The following is a 19245-nucleotide window of genomic DNA, read 5'->3' as shown; positions in this document are numbered from 1 at the left end:
CTTTTCTCATTTCTTCTTATTTATTCCGTATCTTTTGTTGGTAATTTGCTGCTGAGAGTTTTAGTGTGCTTTTTTTACACCATGAATGCTTTTACCATAAAGCACTGCAGCCTGAAGACAGATAACAGAAAATGTTGTATTTAACTTGCCTTGTTTTTTCATCCACTTTGAAGGTTTCCTAACAGCTATGAGGCAAGAAGTGACTCGAGCACATAAAGGATGGGCTTTGGATACAGTAACTATCCACAATGAAGTGCTGAAGCAAGCTAGAGAAGAAATCACAACAGCCCCTCCTGTATGTGTGATGTATTCATATTTTGGCATTAATTTCAGAACTTACTCATAGGAGTTGCATCCAATGAAATAACTCAGCTTGCTCAAGGACTTCCACTTGTGCACTGGAACTTCCCTCCCTCTCCTCCTCAACAGTCTGCTCTGAAAGGTTTGGGGAAACCCAGAAGCACTGTGCAAGTGGAAGTCCCTGCACAAACAGGATGACAAACAGGATTCTCTCTCTCTCTCTCTCTCTCTCTCTCTCTCTCTCTCTCTCTCTCTCTCTTTTTCTTTTCTGGCTTGATAAGAGCCTAGAAGCAGCCTTTTCCATAGCAAGCATGGAAACCTAGACTTCTAGCCTCTTAAGAGGCTAGGTTTTTAAAATGCTATCTGCTAAATAGGCAGACATAAGAACAGAGTAGTTTATCCTCCCTCCACCAACCAGCCTGCTGCATTTCTGCAATGGTTATGGACAAATAGACTCTTCTTCTTCCTTGACTAGCACTGAAACCAAATGGGTTTGGTGAAGTGGGGGGGGGGGGTTAGATTATTCTGTACCCACTTGCATGGAATTTCATGAACTCCTCCTGGTCACCTATTCTTATGAAATACACGACTGTGTTATATGGTAATGAAGTGGTAAAACTATTCAATGTGATCCTTACATTTTACTACACTATTGTTTGTGCCTGTAAAAAAAGCAAGGGTAGCCATCATGTTTTGTACTACAACTCCCAGACCATTGGTTACATTGGCTGAAATGGATGGAAGTTTTACTCCAAAGCATCTGGAGGGCACCATGTTGGCCAACCTGATATAACGCTTTGATATTGATCATATTATAGAATCCTGATACACCTGATAGGCTAAAAGGTGAAGAAACATTGCCCTGAGTGCATTTTCTTTTCTAGGTGTATTCTCCCATAATTGTTATATTAATTATCACACTCAAGTGTTTTATTTATTTATTTTCTTTAAAAATTATATATTGTCTTCCCCTCACCATGGAATCCAAGGCAGCATACAGGTGTTTCGGGCACTAGCCAGACCCAGAGCTCTTTGGCATCAACAAGGTGGTGGCCTCATGTTGCCTTCAGACCATGAAGGCACAGTAGCTATATTTAATCTGTTATTTGGAGTTGGAAAAAATTCCCTCCCACACCCCAGATAAGACTTGCAGAAGACCATAGAGGGTTTAAAAAGAAAAAGAAAAAAGTGAGGAGCTGTTTGCCCTTCCACATAGCAGTCCAGGACTCCTGCTGTAAGACCTACCTGCTGTTGTGCCTCAAAACAGTTAGTTATTTTGTATTTTTGGTGAGCTCAATATCTTAACATTTTTCATTCCCATTTAGTGCAATTTCAGGAACTTTGTGGATCAATTTTTTATTATGATTTCAAACTTTGCTAATTATACCACATCTTATATTGAGTAGGTTAAGTCAAACAGTCATGTTGTAATTTTAAAAGCAGACACTTTTCTATGCATAATAAACATCAAATTCTTTTCACACAGGAAGGGGTATATATTTATGGATTGTACTTGGATGGAGCTGGATGGGATAGACGTAATAATAAACTCACTGAATCAACAGCGAAGATTCTTTTCACTGTGCTTCCTGTTGTGCATATATTTGCGATTAATACAACTGGCCCAAGAGACCCTAAACTCTATGTTTGCCCCATCTACAAGAAGCCAAGGAGAACCGATTTGACCTATATTACTGCAATCTACCTAAGGACAACTGTCTCTCCAGATCACTGGATACTGAGAGGAGTAGCCCTCCTGTGTGACGTCAAATAAAGCCTGATCCTTTGATTTTGACAAATACACCAAAATAAGATGTATTTAAACTTGATTATTAAAGGGGCACACAAATTGCCTTTTTTTCATTATTAACTATTCTCTTCCCCCAGAAAGTCTCATTTGCTTTATAATTTCCAACAATTCTACCTTGTACAGTTATGCTTTGGTATCCTGACTTTTGTCAACTATATTAAATTTTTCTCTTGCCAAACAGAAAAATCTAGTTTTGCGTTTTAATTTCCCCAGCTTTCTACTTACTTTTTTATTGTTAGTGGAACATATTAGCCTAGTTAATGAAAGAATTATGCTGTATTTAGATCTGGTAGCCCACACATTGGGAAGATCAGTGGAACTAAACTGGCACAAATCCAGGTACCCTATTTTGACTTTTTTGTGAATCAGACTGCCTCTCAGAAACTGTTGAATGGATATAAATCATTCCCATAATACAAATTGTTAATTGTTTTTTTTCTCTGAAAAAGACAAACCACTTAAACCAACATACTTCTTTTTAAGCAAATTTTTGCAGCATTAAAGACAATGGAATTAAATAAAATGAAGTTAAAGAAATGGTGGCTTAAGTGAGCTATTCATCACAGTCAACATAAACAGGATAATGGTTGATATTGCAATATATTGGCTCGGGGAGATTTCCTCCTCAGGAACTGCCCCCACCCTCTCTGCCACTACTTTCAGATGTGCTTACTGGAGATCAAACACTAACAGTACTTGGCCCAGCAAAAGTATTGTGCATACCTTTGATAGTCAACAAGAAACATTTCCTTCTAACCCTGGAAGAACTTGTCAGATACCAGAATGCTTACCAATTATAAATACTTGTAGGTAAATGCTATTCATTTGTCATTTGGATCCTTTGAGTTTGCTTTGAAGTTGGTTTGGTGATACAAATTGTGTGTGTGTGTGTGTTTTAAGTTCCAGTAAATATAGAACCAAACACAGCCTAATCTAATGCCAAGAGTCACACATTGGGGTGTGTGTGGAGAGAGTTCTTATCCATTCTGAGATCAATAATGATTTCTCTCTTCTGGTTACAGATAGGTAGCCGTGTTGGTCTGCCATAGTCAAAACAAAAAAAATTCCTTCCGGTAGCACCTTAAAGACCAACTAAGTTAGTTCTTGGTATGAGCTTTCGTGTGTATCTGAAGAAGTGTGCATGCACACGAAAGCTCATACCAAGAACTAACTTAGTTGGTCTTTAAGGTGCTACTGGAAGGAATTTTTTTTGTTTTCTCTCTTCTGGTTAGTAAAAAAGAAAAAAAAAGGATTTTGTTCACAGCACTGCGAGGACACAGAGTCTAAATACTGTAATAATCATTAAGTGACCAGGTAAGATGAGACATTTATTATTAATCCTAATACAGAGTTTGTTCAGAATTCACCTCTCAGAGTCCTAGGGCAGAAGAAGTCATTGACTAAGCTGCCAGGGTTTGCGAGTCAAGTGGCTGATTGTCATTGCACTCAAGCACCTATTCACTTCAGTCAAAGAAACAAGCAGTAAGTAGGATGCTTACTCCACGGGAAGCCAATTGCAGCTGGTAAGTCTTTCAATATACTTCCGGTTCACCTTTAATATATAAAAGCAGCCTGACAGGCAGAAGTAATATCCAAACCCCCTCTGGAATCTAACCAAACTATATCAGATGTGGTTATGCAATGTTGTGAAACAGCCAACCAGGGAACCTGTCACTATGCTCTGAGGTTTAGGCTCCTCATGCAAAGGAACTACTCTTTAATGTTGCAGACTGGAAAAGATACAGGGAATCTTCACAGGATGGGTTCCTGGTAGGGGAGATAGAACAGCCCCCTTGTCTGACATCCTGGAGGACTGCTGCAAGTTGATGTAGACACTACTGAATTAGATGGATGTTAGGAGCATATTAGAAGAGGACATAAATCCACAGGTTTCTAAGTCTTCCCCTTTTCAGATATCCTGCTGCCCCAAAATGACCCTAAACTATGCCAGTTCTGGAGCTGGCCTGGTAATTTCCCACCCAATGGAATCAATGGGAGGGACAACCAGAGGAAAAAATCCAAAAGCACAGACTCTTCTTACCTTCCAGCCAGGCTGCCATGAACATTTGGGACTTTGGATCTGGCACTGGATAGGTAACAGCCTTATACAGAGTCAGATCATTGGTCCACCCAGCTCAGTATTGTCCAAACTGACTGGCAGTGGCTCTCCAGGGTTTCAGGCAGGGTTCTTCCCCATCCCTACCTTGAGACACAAGGGATTTAACCAGGAACCTTCTGCATGCAAGGCAGATGGGATGCTCTACCAATGGAGTCCAGTCCTTCCCCAAGGAATCCCCCTCCCTCCTGTTAGAATTGCTCAGTACATTGTAGGAGAAGCTTGTGAGAGTGAATATCAACTGACTTGCTATGGACTTTAGGAAATGGGAACAGTATATATTTCTTACTGAGATAAGTTCTGAGACATTATCATGCAAACAGGATTCTCCCGAGTGCGAAGCATTATATTTCTAAAACGGAACCATCTACACAGAAGGAGAAATATGCAAGCTTAGGGGACTCCCCAGTGCTCGCTGAAGTACACACTTTAAAAAATAAGGGGGGGGGGGAGAAAAGAACCATCAAAACAACCTACTGAGGAACGAGCAAGATTGTTGCATGGGAGATGTGTGCTTGGAATGCAGTATCCTGGAACAGGGCATGGCTGGCTGGAACCCTGAACATTTTGTTGCAGGCTCTACTTGTTTTTGAAGAACACTGAATTATAACTGCTGCCAGGCAAACATCACCTGGCCATAAAGGAAAATGTTCTGACTTCATTTCTGATCTACAGATTTCAGATCTCTAAATGGTTCCCCCCCGTTCCCAGCTTGAAGTAATGTGCTCCGTGGCTCATAAGTCTTGGCTTCTAAACCAGGTGCAATAGCATTTAGTGAGCTCAGGGGGCTCCTCTGTTTCTGTTTCCAATTGTCTCTGTAAGAAATGAACTTAAACACATCTATCTGCTACTGCTACAAATGTCAGATTTTAAGTATCCTAAGAGGTTTCCCCCCACTTATCAACAGCAAATCAAGTACCCCTTGGAGCCCCAAAGAATTGTAATTTATCAAGACCCTTGGCTGTCCTTTCTGATGTTGTTCTGGGCAACACCTCCCCAAAACTCAATTTAAAGCGGCTCTTAAAAGTGGAGTACAGATTTCCCTATAGTAAAAAGTCATCTGGCATAATCTCCTTGGAGGTTTTCACAGGGTTCTGCAAGTCACAGATGCAGGAGATATTTATGGCATTTTCTACTTGAGTAAAGCAAGGTAAATGTGCAACTTCTTTGTATTTGATAGGTCACATAGAAAGTGTCACGTCACTTTTTGGAAAGCTTTTGCCGCAATACCTGCGTCCAACCCTTTTAAACTCTGCTTTAACCAGAAACACGGATGACTGCAAAACTATGGGCTGACACAAATGTTGCATTTTTAAAAAATGAGGGAAAGGATGTATGTTTACCATATTGCACCGAGAATTTCTCTAAGTGGTTCACAAATAATAATGTGGTGCCCAATGCTTAATTTAAAACTATGCACAATAATTCCAAAATCAATAAAAACAGCAGACAAAAGCAATGGCAATGCCAAAGCTCCAAAATTATCAGGTAAAATAAAATGGAAAAGGAACAGCAAAATAAATAGGACTTTACTTCAGCCGTGTAAATAAGCCTACAAATGTGTTTTTTTATGAGCCTGTGATTCCATGCTGGCTGCAGAGAGGGTTATATATTGCAGCAGGATGGAAATGCAGGATCCTGGCCTCTATGAAGGCTGGTGGAAAACATTGTCTTCTAGCAAGAATGCTGGTAGGGGAGGGACAGAAGTGAGGGATGGGATTCCCTTCCTCCACAGCCAGCACAGAAACCAAGCATACTGGTGAAGTAGGGCTAGAGATCCAGCCCTCCTCCATGTAGCAAGCCTTAGTTTCAATTCCTGGGATCTCCAGTCTCTGTGTGTGCATCAATAATACTGGGCTAGATGGTCAAAAAGTCTGAACTGCTATAAGACAGTTCCTTATTTTAAATGAACAATTTGGGGCCTTATTTTATGGAGGCCCATAGCTCAGTGGTAGAGCATCTGCTGTGCATACAGAAGGTCCCATATTCAATCCCTTGCATCTCTAGGCAAGGCTGGGGGAGGCCCCTGCCCGAAAACCTAGACAGTCATTGCCAGTCAATGTATACAGTGGTACCTCGGGTTAAGAACTTAATTCGTTCCAGAGGTCCATTCTTAACCTGAAACTGTTCTTAACCTGAGGTACCACTTTAGCTAATGGGGCCTCCCGCTGCTGCCGCCACGTGATTTCTGTTCTCATCCTGAACCAAAGTTCTTAACCCAAGGTACTATTTCTGGGTTAGCGGAGTCTATAACCTGAAGTGTCTGCAACTCGAGGTACCACTGTATAAGGCTGCTTTACTCCCTTATGCATAAACCAGCACCATGGTTGCACACTCTTCCCTCAGATACCTCTTTCCCTCCTTTTAGCATGTACTAGTTTTGGTGTGTAGATCCTGGCTTACATCAAACCAGAACTCCCCATAACATCCATAATGTTGTTTAACAAACTAGATTAGTCAGGACTGGGTCTCTCTCTGATCTGATCCTGGCTTCTCATCCTGTCTTACTAACTGACATTGATACAGAGTTTCCCAGGTTGGACAGCATGGGGAACTGTGGTTTCATGCAAGCTAGGGTCGCCACACTGAAGCCAGTACAATGATTGGGGGATGAAAGAGAAAATCGGAGGAGAGTTCATCTGTGGTTCCATAAACCATGGTTTACGAAGCTCTGGATAAATATCTGAACATAGTAAATGGTTGTCCCGATTATCAGATTCACTATGATGGCAAAGTTAGTACAGTGGTAACTCGGGTTACATACGCTTCAGGTTACAGACTCCGCTAACCCAGAAATAGTATCTCGGGTTAAGAACTTTGCTTCAGGATGAGAACAGAAATCGTGCTCCGGCGGTGCAGCAGCAGCAAGAGACCCCATTAGCTAAAGTGGTGCTTCATATTAAGAACATTTTCAGGTTAAGTACGGACCTTCGGAACGAATTAAGTACTTAACCTGAGGTACCACTGTATCAGAATTAAATATGGCATTGTTTATCAAGCAAAGTTATCGTAGACTTTAGAATATTTAACCTGTATGTTAGTTGCTTTGTTTCAGAAACATCTTTTCTAGAAACTGCTTTGCCAGTTGTTTCTCAGTGAAAGGAAGTAACTTCTCCCTTGTCAGTTCATAGTCAGAGCAATGGCTTCTTCTTGCCATAAATCACGGGAATCCTGAATTAACCCAATAATCTGCTTGCTGCTATCTCAACATATTGGATAATACTTCTTAAAATAAATTAGGACTAGAACACCTCTCTTTTTTCGAATTTCAGCGAGCAGCATCCAGTCAAAGTCCCATTGACTTAAATAGTAGACAATTAAGCACATGCTTTTAAGATTCAATGGGAGTTAAAAATCAATGGAAGGTTAAAATGTTTAACTTCTGCTGGATTGTGTTCAGTTAACACTTGGGCACTCTTTAGTTAACTTTCTACATCAAAGGCAATATATTTAAGAATAAGCACACTGACCGAATCTCTGCAGTTAAGTTGTTCTTATCCTTACACTGCCTCTGATGTGGGAAGCGGAATTAAGCTTTTCAGCAATGACACATTGGTCAATTGATGAAGTTAAGAGAAACCGAAAACATACTCCCACCACAGCTGAAATGCCTTTCATCAATGCCTCCCACAATTTGCTAAATTGCTTGATGTTCTCCTTGCATCCACAGAGGAGTGCCCTGTGTTATTCTGGTCATTAAGAATAACTGACTTGAGCCTGTTTTCTGCTATTAGATAATGGCTATTTGATAGCTATAATTAAAGTGTAGCATTTCTATTTGATCTTTCTAAATGTGCTTTTGATTAACTTAAACCACATTGCCCCAGAGAATAGCCAGAAGATTGCATGATTCTACTACTCTGTTAAAGCTAAGCTGCGCTCTCTAACCTGTCTGGAAGTCCCACTTGCTCCACACTTCCTGAAGGACAAGTGGAATATGTATAATAAATAATAATAATATACTTCTGTACCATAAACACTTTTCAGATACCGAAGCTCATGGGAGGAAAAACCAGCAGTTCACATTACATTAGATTCATTTCAGATAAAGAGAGCAGCAGCCACAGTGTGGACTAAACCAGACATTTTACAGTCGGGTCCATGATCGGATCTCCCAGCAATTTTATTTGTAGCTACATGTAGCTGGGGAGGGCTTTGGATTTGATTGGGAGTCCTGGTGCCATGAAATGGGGGTTAACTCCTCCTTTCCCTTGCTATTTCCCCAATCTAAAGCTCCTCCTGAAGTGCTAAAAATGCATTCAGCCAGGATGGTCAACATTTTAACCATTTGCCACTAAAAATGTTGCATTGTTCTACAATGCAGGTTATGTGGTGCCTTTTCCTGATATGTGCCCTGCTTCTGAAGTTTTCACCACTGTCGGTACTTCCTTAAGTAAGTCCTGACTATACCGACATGTTTAGGAGACAAGCATCTTGCAATATTCTTCACTCTTGCTATGAACTTTATTCTCTATCACAGCCTGTATCACTTTACAAAATGTGCCGAAGCTGACCTTGTATTATTTAACAATGCCTGTTGGTATACAGCGTCTGCCTACCTCTCTCTAGAAAGGGGAATGTGTCATTTCTGACCTTTGACAACCTCTGTACCTTGCCAACTCATGGAGATGTTTTAAGGTCCCAATGAGTAATAGCCAGATAGGCAGACTGTTAGGCTGCGGAGCAGTTCTGGCAGTAAGCCTCGTTGAACTCAATGGGGCTTACCCCTGAGTTGAAATCATCTGGTAGCGTTTATCTACTATATTATTTCCCACCTATTCTCCAAAGAAGCATAGTTGGTTCCTCCCTACAACCTGTGAGAGATGTTAGGCTGCAAGAATGTGATCAGCCCAAGACCACTCAGTGAAGTTTGCAGGCAAGTCGGGATTTGGAACCAGGCTCATTGGTCCCATTGGCTGGGGATGATGGGAGCTGGGAGTCCAATATCAGGAGGGCCAGAAGTTAGAAAACCCTGATCCAAGATGTAATTCTAGATGACATGCCCCTCCATCCCCAAATGAGCAGGAAGCACACATTTAAAATAGCCCAGGGAGCACAGGAGGGAAAATTTGGAACAGAGAACATGTTCCTACTTCTCTGCTCTCAACTGCCCACACTCAGTGCCATAACAGCTACCAGAACACCAACTCCTTTGCTTCTTATTCAGCCTCCAGTAATGGTACTGAGGGACCTAGGGAAACTGCAGATAGGAAGCACCATTGGAGCTCTCAGTCCCCAAGGTTCTAGTGAACCCTGAACATGGTTATTCTAAAGTTGATATATTCAGTGTTGAACAAATATGTCAATTTTATCACCGCTTGTTTCAACTGAAATGACACATACAAGGTTGCAGTAAAGAACCTGAATGTTATGTTTCCATGCTGTGTTTTAGATTTGAATACTCCCATCCGAACTGATGTAAGGGTCAAACTAATTTCATTGAGTTGATTCAATTCAATATTCTGGATAGGCTGCATTATCATCATTGTATGTCACCTTGTTCCATCCCTTTCAGATACACATCTCAACAAACAAAATAATATAATTGTCTGTTTTCTCTCAGTGCAAAAAAGTCAGGTTTTGTTGATATTTAATGGTGAATGCATTCTGCGAACAATTACTTGGTAATTACTTGATAAAAGTAAACAATTATTTTTGCAGACTTAGGAGACTATTCTTAAAAAGTGTCAGGAAGTCTCTTCTGAGAGCTGTTTCACACATTATGTATGATGGTGACATTTGTTGCTGTGGTTGGGGCAAGAAGCTAATCCTGCTTCCCTGGGGAGGTTATCTGTAGAAACCACTCATTTGCCACAGAGATATATGGTATATATATATCTATATAAAAGCATTTCTAAACCACTTTTCATTTCATTTCACTTTTAATTTGTATATCACCTTTCTATATTCTTATACACAAGGCAGTTTACAACAGCAAAATATACATGAAAGATCACACACCTTATAATAATCTGATCCAATACAAAAGTCATAATGAAAACATAACTTTAAAATAGACAACTTATGACAAATAAAATTCAATAACCCATTAGAATATAATAACACACAATAAAATTAACTCTCAATATCATCAAATAACAATTAAGCAGGACTTCACTCTTAACGATTACAATAATTACTAACTAAAATCAATAAAAATAGCAGCAAGTCACAGTGCATATATAGCATAAAACTTTAAAAAATGTTAAAGATTCACCATTTAATACTTAAAAATCCCTAAGCAGTATACTTACATTTCTGTATGATAAAAAGAGAGGTACAAACATAAAAATATAATATAATATGCACGTGTATGATAAAAAATGCACATGTAAGCATTTTATATTTAAAAATATTTAATATGTTGTGTTTGCTGTTTTTCACTGAAAGATGCACATTTAATAGCAGACACTGCAGTGATTTATATGGTGAAAAGCTCCATGAGTTCAAACTAAGCATCCTGATGAGACAAGTCTAGTGGATCCATTTTTTAAAGAAGTAAAAATGGACATTCCATAGCTATAATTCATGTGTGGCAGTTCAACCATTGAGATTTGCTGAGGCTTTTTTGTGGTTCTACCTTTGGGTGATGCATGAGAGTTGCTTAGGGTCTTGTCTGTTGCAACAGCTCATTTATGGAACTCCCTGCCTAGGACAACTGACAACTGTGCAACAATGCAGTCATCAACTCAACATGCACCTGTTGCACCTTGACCCTTGGGACCTGTGAACAGAATGAGGCGGCTTCACAGGCCTCCCTGGAGCACAGAATCAGTCTTTCACTGCTAATCTACATTGAGGAGCTGTGAGGCAGACACCCAGAGCTCTACTCAGCAGATAGGCCCCCTGCTGTAGCACATATTAAAGTGAAGTAATACACATTACCACCTAAAGGAATGGGTGTGCATAAGACCATTAAGTCCAGCATCTAAAATTATCTAACTGAGTTTCAGTCCCCACCATTTCTATATCCAGGAGAGCAGACATGGGGTGGGTAGACTTCAGACTTTTGGGCTCTACTTTGTTTTCTGTTTTTGCTTTAAACCAGAAACCCCTTTACAGTATATATATTTTTCAAAACCATTCCTGATGCACCTAACTCCACCCCTGAGTTCTGAACAATACAAACATATAAGAGCCATTAGATTGGGCCAAAGGACAATCTAATAATCCTGATCCAGGATCGTGGATCTAATGATCAGATGACTATGGAAAGCCTCCTACCAAAAAAAGCCTTGCGTGCAACAGTGCTCTCTTCACTTGTGATTCCCAGCAGGTGGTATTTTGCTTCTCAGCGAAAAGAGAACATAATGTTATACTAGCTATAGTGACTATCTTCCACGAATTTGTCTAAGCCCCTCTGAAAACCACCCAAGTTGGTGGCCAACATCTTATGGGAGCGAATGCCACTGTTTTAACAATGTGAGGTGAAGAAGTACTTCCTCCTATCTGTCCTAAAACTTCGCCAGCTCCCCTGGAAGGCTCCAAGCTCTAACATTATGAGGGAGAAATGTTTCTCTACTTTCTCCACATCATATTCACACACCTTTACCAAGTTCCCCTTACTCCCCTTACTTTCTTCTTCTCAACTAAGAAGACCATATTAGAAGCAAAAAAACTTGTTCTGATGAATTGGAAGAGCCGCAAAAAGATTCCACTGAGCACATGGATTGACAATATGGACAGACTAGCCACATACGAACGAATTGCATGTCGACGCAAATTAAGAATGGATAAATATGAAGAAATCTGGAAGGAATATTTAAGCGATAAGGCGGACGGTGGGGGGAAGTAGGGGGATGAGAGGTGGGGAAATATTGTTAAAAAGGTGTAGTCATAGGTATATCAGTACTGTACTCAAATCTGAAATGTTAAATTGTGTTATTAGTGCTATTGTGGTTTTTGTTGTATGTGTTTTTTGTGGTTGTTGTTTGTATTGAAAAAATGATTAAATAAATTAAGAAGACCCAAATATTGCGACTTTTCCTCATATGGAAGGCAACTTTTGTTTGTGTGAAGGGACTGGCGACTGAAGACGAAAGGTGGCTTGTGAGACGTGTTTGCTCCAGATCACTTAGAGTGGCAATCCTCTAATCCTCAGAAGAAGCAGGCAGCGGTTGACCGTGTGACCCAAGAAGCACTGTCAGCTTAGCAAGAGAAACGGACCCTGCTTCCCAGCAAGGCTGCACTCGCCTACCCTTTCCAATCGCGCTTGAAAGTACAACCCAAAAAGGGGCTCGTGGGTCCCAAAGTCGCCCTTCCTCCCGGCCCTCCGCGCTCTCGAGAACCAACGAGCGAAAAGCCAGCGGCGGGGAAACACCTACCGAGCGCTTGTGTTCGGTTCCCAAGGGGTAGCCATGGCACGATGATCCACCCCGCGGGAAAGGACGGGTAGCTCGAAGTAACAAGCCCGGGGCAGCGCCAGCGATCACGTGGCGGCGAGGGGCGCGTGCTTGTGAGGCGTTTGCTCAGGGCAGCCGCGCAGGGGGCGCCTCGCGGCTGCGCTGCATTTCCTCGCCTTCCGAACTCCGGCTGGGGGCGCGTCCTGCGTCTGGAAGCGATTGGCTGGCGAGGCGCGCGCGGGGGCTGAGCTCCGCGCCGAGGCGGCCCCCTCGCCCACCTTACAAATGCCGCCCAGCCCGCGCGCCAAACTTCACTCCAACTCCGCCGCTGGGCGCTCTCGCGCTCTCCTCGTTGCGCGCCTGAAGTGGCCTCGCGCCTCTGCCTGCCTCTCCTCCCTCTGCGGTTGCTGTGGCCGAGGCGGCTGCCGGGGCTTGCGCTTCTTGGGGCAACTCCGGCGGCAGAGACATGCCTCCGTCGTCGGCGCCGGCTGCTCCCTGGAAAAGCTTCACTCTGGCTTTGCTCTTAGCCACCGGCGGAGCGACTCCCTCGAGGCGGGTGAGTCGTGACGGGGAGGAGGGCGCGGGGCTGAGCGCTATAACCGAGGGCGCTTGGCCAGCTTGCAGCTTGGCTACTACTACTCGACGGGGTTTGCTTCTCTTTGCTCGGCTTTCCCTCCACGGTCTTGCCCCGAGCGAGTGCGAGAGGAAGAAGCGGGGCGCGGGGAGGGGGGGCACCATTTGCCCCAAGACACAGCGCTAGGGCTGCCGGAGTCGATCCCTCTCGCTCCCACCCCCAGCCAGCAAAATCAGGGAGCGTGGTCTTTTGAGCCACTTTCTCCCGCCCCTCGGACAACTCCCTTGTCTTCAGGCAGTTCGGTCTGCGAGGACAGAGGAGCTCGACGTAGTTGGATTTCTTGGCAGTTACCCTTCCGTCGCTTTCCTCCTTCCGTAGGCCAAGGGCAGTCGGGCTTTGCTGCATCTATATTAGCAATAGTGCGGGAGGTGGGTGGGTGGGGGAGTTCCGTTATAAAGCTGGCGGGGTTGCAACCACCGTCAAAAGTTTATACGATCTACACAGTTTTTTGTTTTGTTTTTCTAAATCATTGCTTATCAAATGGCTGTTTGCAACCGGTATCGCAAAGCAGCGTTCAGAAACCGAGTGTCCCACTGGTCTAAGACGCGCTCATCTCAAAATCTTGACAATATAATAGAGACATGCCTGGCACAGGGATGAAAAGGGGGGCCGACTTCTCCTTGAGTACTGGCGGACTGATTTTTCTGGGTGTCAGGCGTTTCTAAACAAAAGCCACTTGATCCCAGCTGAAGCGTCTCTGCTATAGTTCACTCTGGAGCTGTTTCCTACAGCCATACAAGCACTCCTCTGCCTCTTGGTGTCTGCTGTTATGTGTGGCATTACTTTTAGAAGACTATTGGGGGTGGGATGCTCAGATTAGCTGGCCGTGAATGGGGCTGTGTCAGGGACTTGGTTGGCATTAAGTGAACTTGGAAAGAGAGCTTCAGTTTGTATATAGGCTACTCAAGCAGCATCTGCATTGGGGTATACAGTACCCATATATGAACGAATTGAATGAATTTTTATTACTTCGGTCACAGACCAGTTCCAGCCCACATACAATATCAAGGCAGTCATAAAACACGATAGGGATACATTTGAATTTGCAATTAGGTATAACAGGGACAATACAGATATAGCAACAGTTAAAAAATACATATATTAAAACTTAGTCACTAACATATAACCTAAAATTATCATTTAACATAGCTTGTTATTATCATGATAACATAGCTTGTTCCCTACGTTTTACGGCAATTGTACAGAATTTGGCTACCCTTAACGGGATCTCAGGATCCTTGTCCTCTACCAGGGATTTGCTAGTGGAGAATAAAATATAGGGATTTCAAAAAGGTGTTGAATGGCCTTATTTGCGCATCGTTACCTTATCCATACCAGTCTCAGTGCTGGGTTTCAGCATTCTCAGAACTGGGAAGGTGTGATGCTGAATATATTTTAAGTACATGCAAAGTCTGTATAAAATGTTTATGAATTGTGGGTGCTTTTCTTTTCTTTAAAAGGGTAAAATTTCTCACCTTTGCGACTTTAAATATTTTTACGGACCTGAAAATAAATACCTAAAAATGCTAAGCTTTGTGTAGCTAATGAATGTTTTTGCTCATGGGAAAGGTTCAGTGGGATTCTCCTCCAAGGAAGTGTGCCAAGAATCTTTTGTAGCCTCAGCAACTTCACATAAATTTAAACTTCTTAAAAGAATCATGGTTTACCTTCATTTACCTTGAAGTAGTTTTGATTCAACTGCAGACATTCTGGACATTTTGACACCTGCATATGAGCATCATGTGCCTCTTTGCCAGTAGAATTTGGCGCCTATTGTAAGTGTTGATCAAAAGGAAATGGTAGATTATCTGGTCAGACTTTTTTTTTTTTTAAAAAAATCATGCATCCCATAGAAAATGCTAGGAAAGAGAACAAGATGGTTTTGCAATAATGGAATAAACCTCCTTATTTGTCTTAGTTACCGTATTTTTCACTCTATAAGATATATTCTGAATCCCAGAAGCCAGAACAGCAAGAGGGATCCTTGCTTTCGCTGTGCAGCGATCCCTCTTGCTGTTCTGGCTTCTGGGATAGCTGCACAGCCTGCATTTGCTCCATAAGACGCACACACATTTCCCCTTAGTGAGTCTTATAGAGCAAAAACTGAGTCTTATAGAACAAAAAATATGGTATACTGTAGCTGTTAGCAAATTATTGCCAATCCTCTTGGTTGACACAGCATCCAGAAAGAGCTTTCAAACTAGGTGTGCTGGAAAAGATCCTGAGGGATTTTTTTTTTTAAAGTATGGGCAGTAAAGTATCATGAAGTTCAGTTAGCTGGTATGAAGATAATGTCCCCCGTAAATAGAATGTTAAGTTTATGCTGCAGTGTGAGTTTATTCAAAGCATTAACAGGCAGTGCATGAAGCCAAGACTGAATTGCTAGTTGAAATACATGACTTTAAAGAATGGGAGAGAGTATCAGCAAAATGTATAATTTTGCTTTATTAGTTTTGCCATTAATGTAGAAAGAGTACTTGGGATAGGATAAATATTCTTTTGTGATTCAGTACCTTCAGTATTTAGCCTTAAAAAAAAAACCTTTTGGGGGTCTTTCAAGGTCTTGTAGTGGTACCATTTATATATTTACTACATTTATGTTCTGTCTTTCTGCCAAGGAACTCACAATGGCATAGTTGCCTCCTCTCCCCTTCATTTTCTCTTCAACATAACCATGGAGGTAGATAATGTTGACTGACACTGACTAACCCATGATCATCTAGTATGTTTCGTGGCTAAATTGGGTTTTAACTTTGGTCTCCTTTGTCCTAGTCTAACCACTGCACCATGTGGACATGTTGAAGAGAGTTCTGGTCCCTCTCCTGCAAAACAACAAAGGTTTATTAAAAACAAATAAAAGGTATAATTTAATAAATGGTCAGTCATTGTCCTGCTTTCAGGAATATCTTCTGACCTAGCAAGTTCCAGTGTCACCCTTGCTTGCCAGGAGGTGTCTGGCCCTTGAGGTCAAGTACAATAATTGCCCGTGAAATGGGTTTGCTTTATGAAGAGGAAGTGAAACTCTGAGCTCGATGATGAGGATTAGAGGGGATATGGCAGGAATGGTGTCATTGGGGTAGTGGAAGAAGAATGACACGCTGTTGCATACTTCAGTGGATCCTTCATTAGTATTCCATGGGTCCAAGACTGAACGAAACAGAATTACAAAATGAGCAGATAAAGGATGGAGAAGGAGGCTGCCGCCACCACAGTAGTGCAGGTGACAGAATGAGGCCATTTCAACAGTAAGAATTGAGCAGAATGAGAAGATGCAGAATGAAAAGCAAAAACTCATATCTTTGTCCCATTTGCTTAAGAGAACAATCTTAAGATGCAAGCTTCTGTGACAAGGCCTCATTGAGGATGAGGGAGGATAGGCTTAGGCAGATACTGTTTTTGCTGTAGGCAACCCAAGGAGCTGCTCAACAGACAGACTTGAAAGAGGCACTTTCTTCTTTAGAATTACATGAGCTCTTGGTGCAGTTTTATAACCAAGCCTCTCTGCATTTCTTCTCTTGACCAGGTGGCTTTGCCCTGAGTTAGACTTGTGCAGTGTCTTCTGGTTTCTATTAATGTGCCCTCATTCTGTCACCTGCAGTATATTACTATACTGCAAAAATGAGGGATCAGTCCCAATGGGGCTGCAAACTTTTTTTTTTAAACAAAAGTTTTACCAAATAATAGTAGCCTCTTAATGTTGTAATAAAAAGTTTTCAATATGTTAGAGCTAATAACACGATTCTTCAAAAGGGAGCTGCACATTAAAGAAGGGAAGGTTATTACAAAAAGATCCTTTAAATATTTGCCACAACTCGCTATTTCCATTTTTTAAAGATGCCCAACATAGGGTTTAAAAAGCAAAGAATATGATAACTTGTACTCCACTAACACAATTCTGGCAACATCGAGCAATTTAAAGTTGAATTTAGTAAGGCTTATAAAATGATAACTTTGGGCTGGATGGTACCCTGTGAGAATGAAGAGAGCTTGTTTGAAAACTCCTTAACACACGCAAGACTGAATAAAAGGTCATGTTCATTCCTGTAGCAACTAACCACGGAAAATAAAGGTAAAGGGTAAAGGGGCCCCTGACCATTAGGTCCAGTCATGGCTGACTCTGGGGTTGCGGCGCTCATCTCGCTTTATTGGCCAAGGGAGCCGGCGTACAGCTTCCGGGTCATGTGGCCAGCATGACTGAGCCGCTTCTGGCGAACCAGAGCAGCGCACGGAAACGCCATTTACCTTCCCACCAGAGTGGCACCTATTTATCTACTTGCACTTTGACGTGCTTTTGAACTGCTAGGTTGGCAGGCGCTGGGACCGAGCAACGGGAGCTCACCCCGTTGCAGGGATTCGAACCACCGACCTTCGAACCGGCAAGCCCTAGGCTCTGTGGTTTAACCCACAGCACCACCCGTGTCCCTTAACCACGGAAAATACACACCTCAAAAGATGCTGTTGATCAGCTAGCTGCCCACATCCAAGTTTTCTTGTTCTCTAAGCCATATGTTTAAATTCAATTCTATACATGGTTATTCAGTGGGACTTCTCTCAGGTAGGTGTGCATTGGTTTATAGCTTTATTGGCAAAATTATTGGCAAATTTCAAGAAACCCATTCATCTATGCTGCTTGCTTTTCCATTTCTGTTTAAAGTTCCTTAAATGTTTCTAACAAAGTAATATACGTCAAACATCTGTTGGTTTAATGCTGTACTTTATCCACATTCATGTACTTCTCAACTTGAAATGTGCTCACTTAACTGCATTTATTGTGCTCTGTTGTCTCTGGGGAGCTCCTCAGATATTTCTGCTGTTCCAATAATTAATCCATTCAATCAGTGGTATGCAAGGTATCTTGAATAAACTGGGAGGAAATGAAGAGAAGCTCTTTTACTTGCTCTAGACTTCTTGATGGAGACAGCTTGTGTATTAACTGTATTTTATGCGTTGAGGTGCCTTGACCATGCTATTAACTCTTTTTCATTCCTGATTGGATTGTGCCATTGAAGAATTAAAATAAATGTAAATTATATCACTTTAAAGATCCATTCTGTTCAAGATCCATTCAGTTGTGAAGTCCTCACAACAGCTACACAAAAATTGATACTGAACATTGTATTCCTGGAACATAATGTATCTCTGTCTGTAGTCCCTTCTCTACCTGTAGTCCATTGTGTACTGTGAATATTTTTATAAGCATTTTTAGTAATCAAACTGTTAGCGTCATGCATTTTTGGACAGTTTATTCATGCTGTCTTCTGAATGAACGTTAAAGTGGAGCGGTCATTTCAAAGTGGAGAAATCAGTATAGAAGGGTGGAGAATTCATATATTTGCTGCATTCTATAGATTAGGGCAACTCTTTAAATTGCTGAGAGAAGAAAACGTGTATCTTTCATCAGTAGGGAAGGGTCGTAGCTTTGAGTCAGCGGGTGAGCTCTCTCTCGTGCACGCTTTCTCGTGTGTTTTAACATAATAACTTGCTTCTTCCCATTGTCTGATAGAAGTTATTCAAAAAACTTTAGCTTGAATTTTTCATAAATTACATCTGTACTAAAGAGTAAAACTCTGCAGGAAGTTTCACATATTGTTTGTACCACTTTAAACCATTATGTTTTCTTATATTTAGTAAAGTTGCAATCATGCCCACTGCTATTTGATTTAAGTGGCATGTAAGCATTTCTAGAATCGCAGAATTGTAGAGCTGGGAGGGACCCTGAGGGTCATCTAATCCAACCCCATGCATTGCAGGGATCTCAACTAAAGCATCCATGACAGATGACCATCCAACCTCCACTTAAAAATCTCCAATGAAGGAGAGCCTACCACCTGCCCAGGGAGTCCATTTCACTGTTGAACAGCTCTTACTATCAGAAAGACCTTTCTGATGTTTAGTCTGAATCTCCTTTCTTGTAACTGGCAGCCATTGGTTTGTCTCCTACCCTCCAGATTGCCATCAAAGTATTTAAATGCAAATCTCCTTTTGAACACCAGTAGTGGAAATTTATCTGCAAATGGAAATACGCACACCATTGAGTAGTGGT

The 19245-nt window shown here is 41.8% G+C and overlaps 2 protein-coding genes across 2 annotated transcripts in view; both read left to right on the top strand.

The window, feature by feature from the left end:
* Nucleotides 1-2387, top strand: part of DNAH8 (dynein axonemal heavy chain 8) — a 118312-nt gene extending 115925 nt beyond the window's left edge. The window contains exons 89-90 of the mRNA XM_077925645.1: nucleotides 174-295; nucleotides 1787-2387. Of these exons, the coding sequence (XP_077781771.1) occupies nucleotides 174-295; nucleotides 1787-2074 (410 nt within the window). The 3' untranslated portion in view covers nucleotides 2075-2387. The remainder of the gene's footprint in view (nucleotides 1-173; nucleotides 296-1786) is intronic.
* A 10336-nt stretch (nucleotides 2388-12723) lies between these two features.
* The window catches only part of GLP1R (glucagon like peptide 1 receptor), a 94947-nt gene continuing 88425 nt past the window's right edge, over nucleotides 12724-19245 (top strand). Inside the window, exon 1 of the mRNA XM_028724400.2 lies at nucleotides 12724-13124. Coding sequence (XP_028580233.2) covers nucleotides 13035-13124 — 90 coding nt within the window. The 5' untranslated portion in view covers nucleotides 12724-13034. The remainder of the gene's footprint in view (nucleotides 13125-19245) is intronic.

Source organism: Podarcis muralis, chromosome 3 (assembly GCF_964188315.1).
Source record: "Podarcis muralis chromosome 3, rPodMur119.hap1.1, whole genome shotgun sequence".
Classification (NCBI taxonomy): domain Eukaryota; kingdom Metazoa; phylum Chordata; class Lepidosauria; order Squamata; family Lacertidae; genus Podarcis; species Podarcis muralis.
This window is presented reverse-complemented; position numbering and strand designations above follow the sequence as displayed.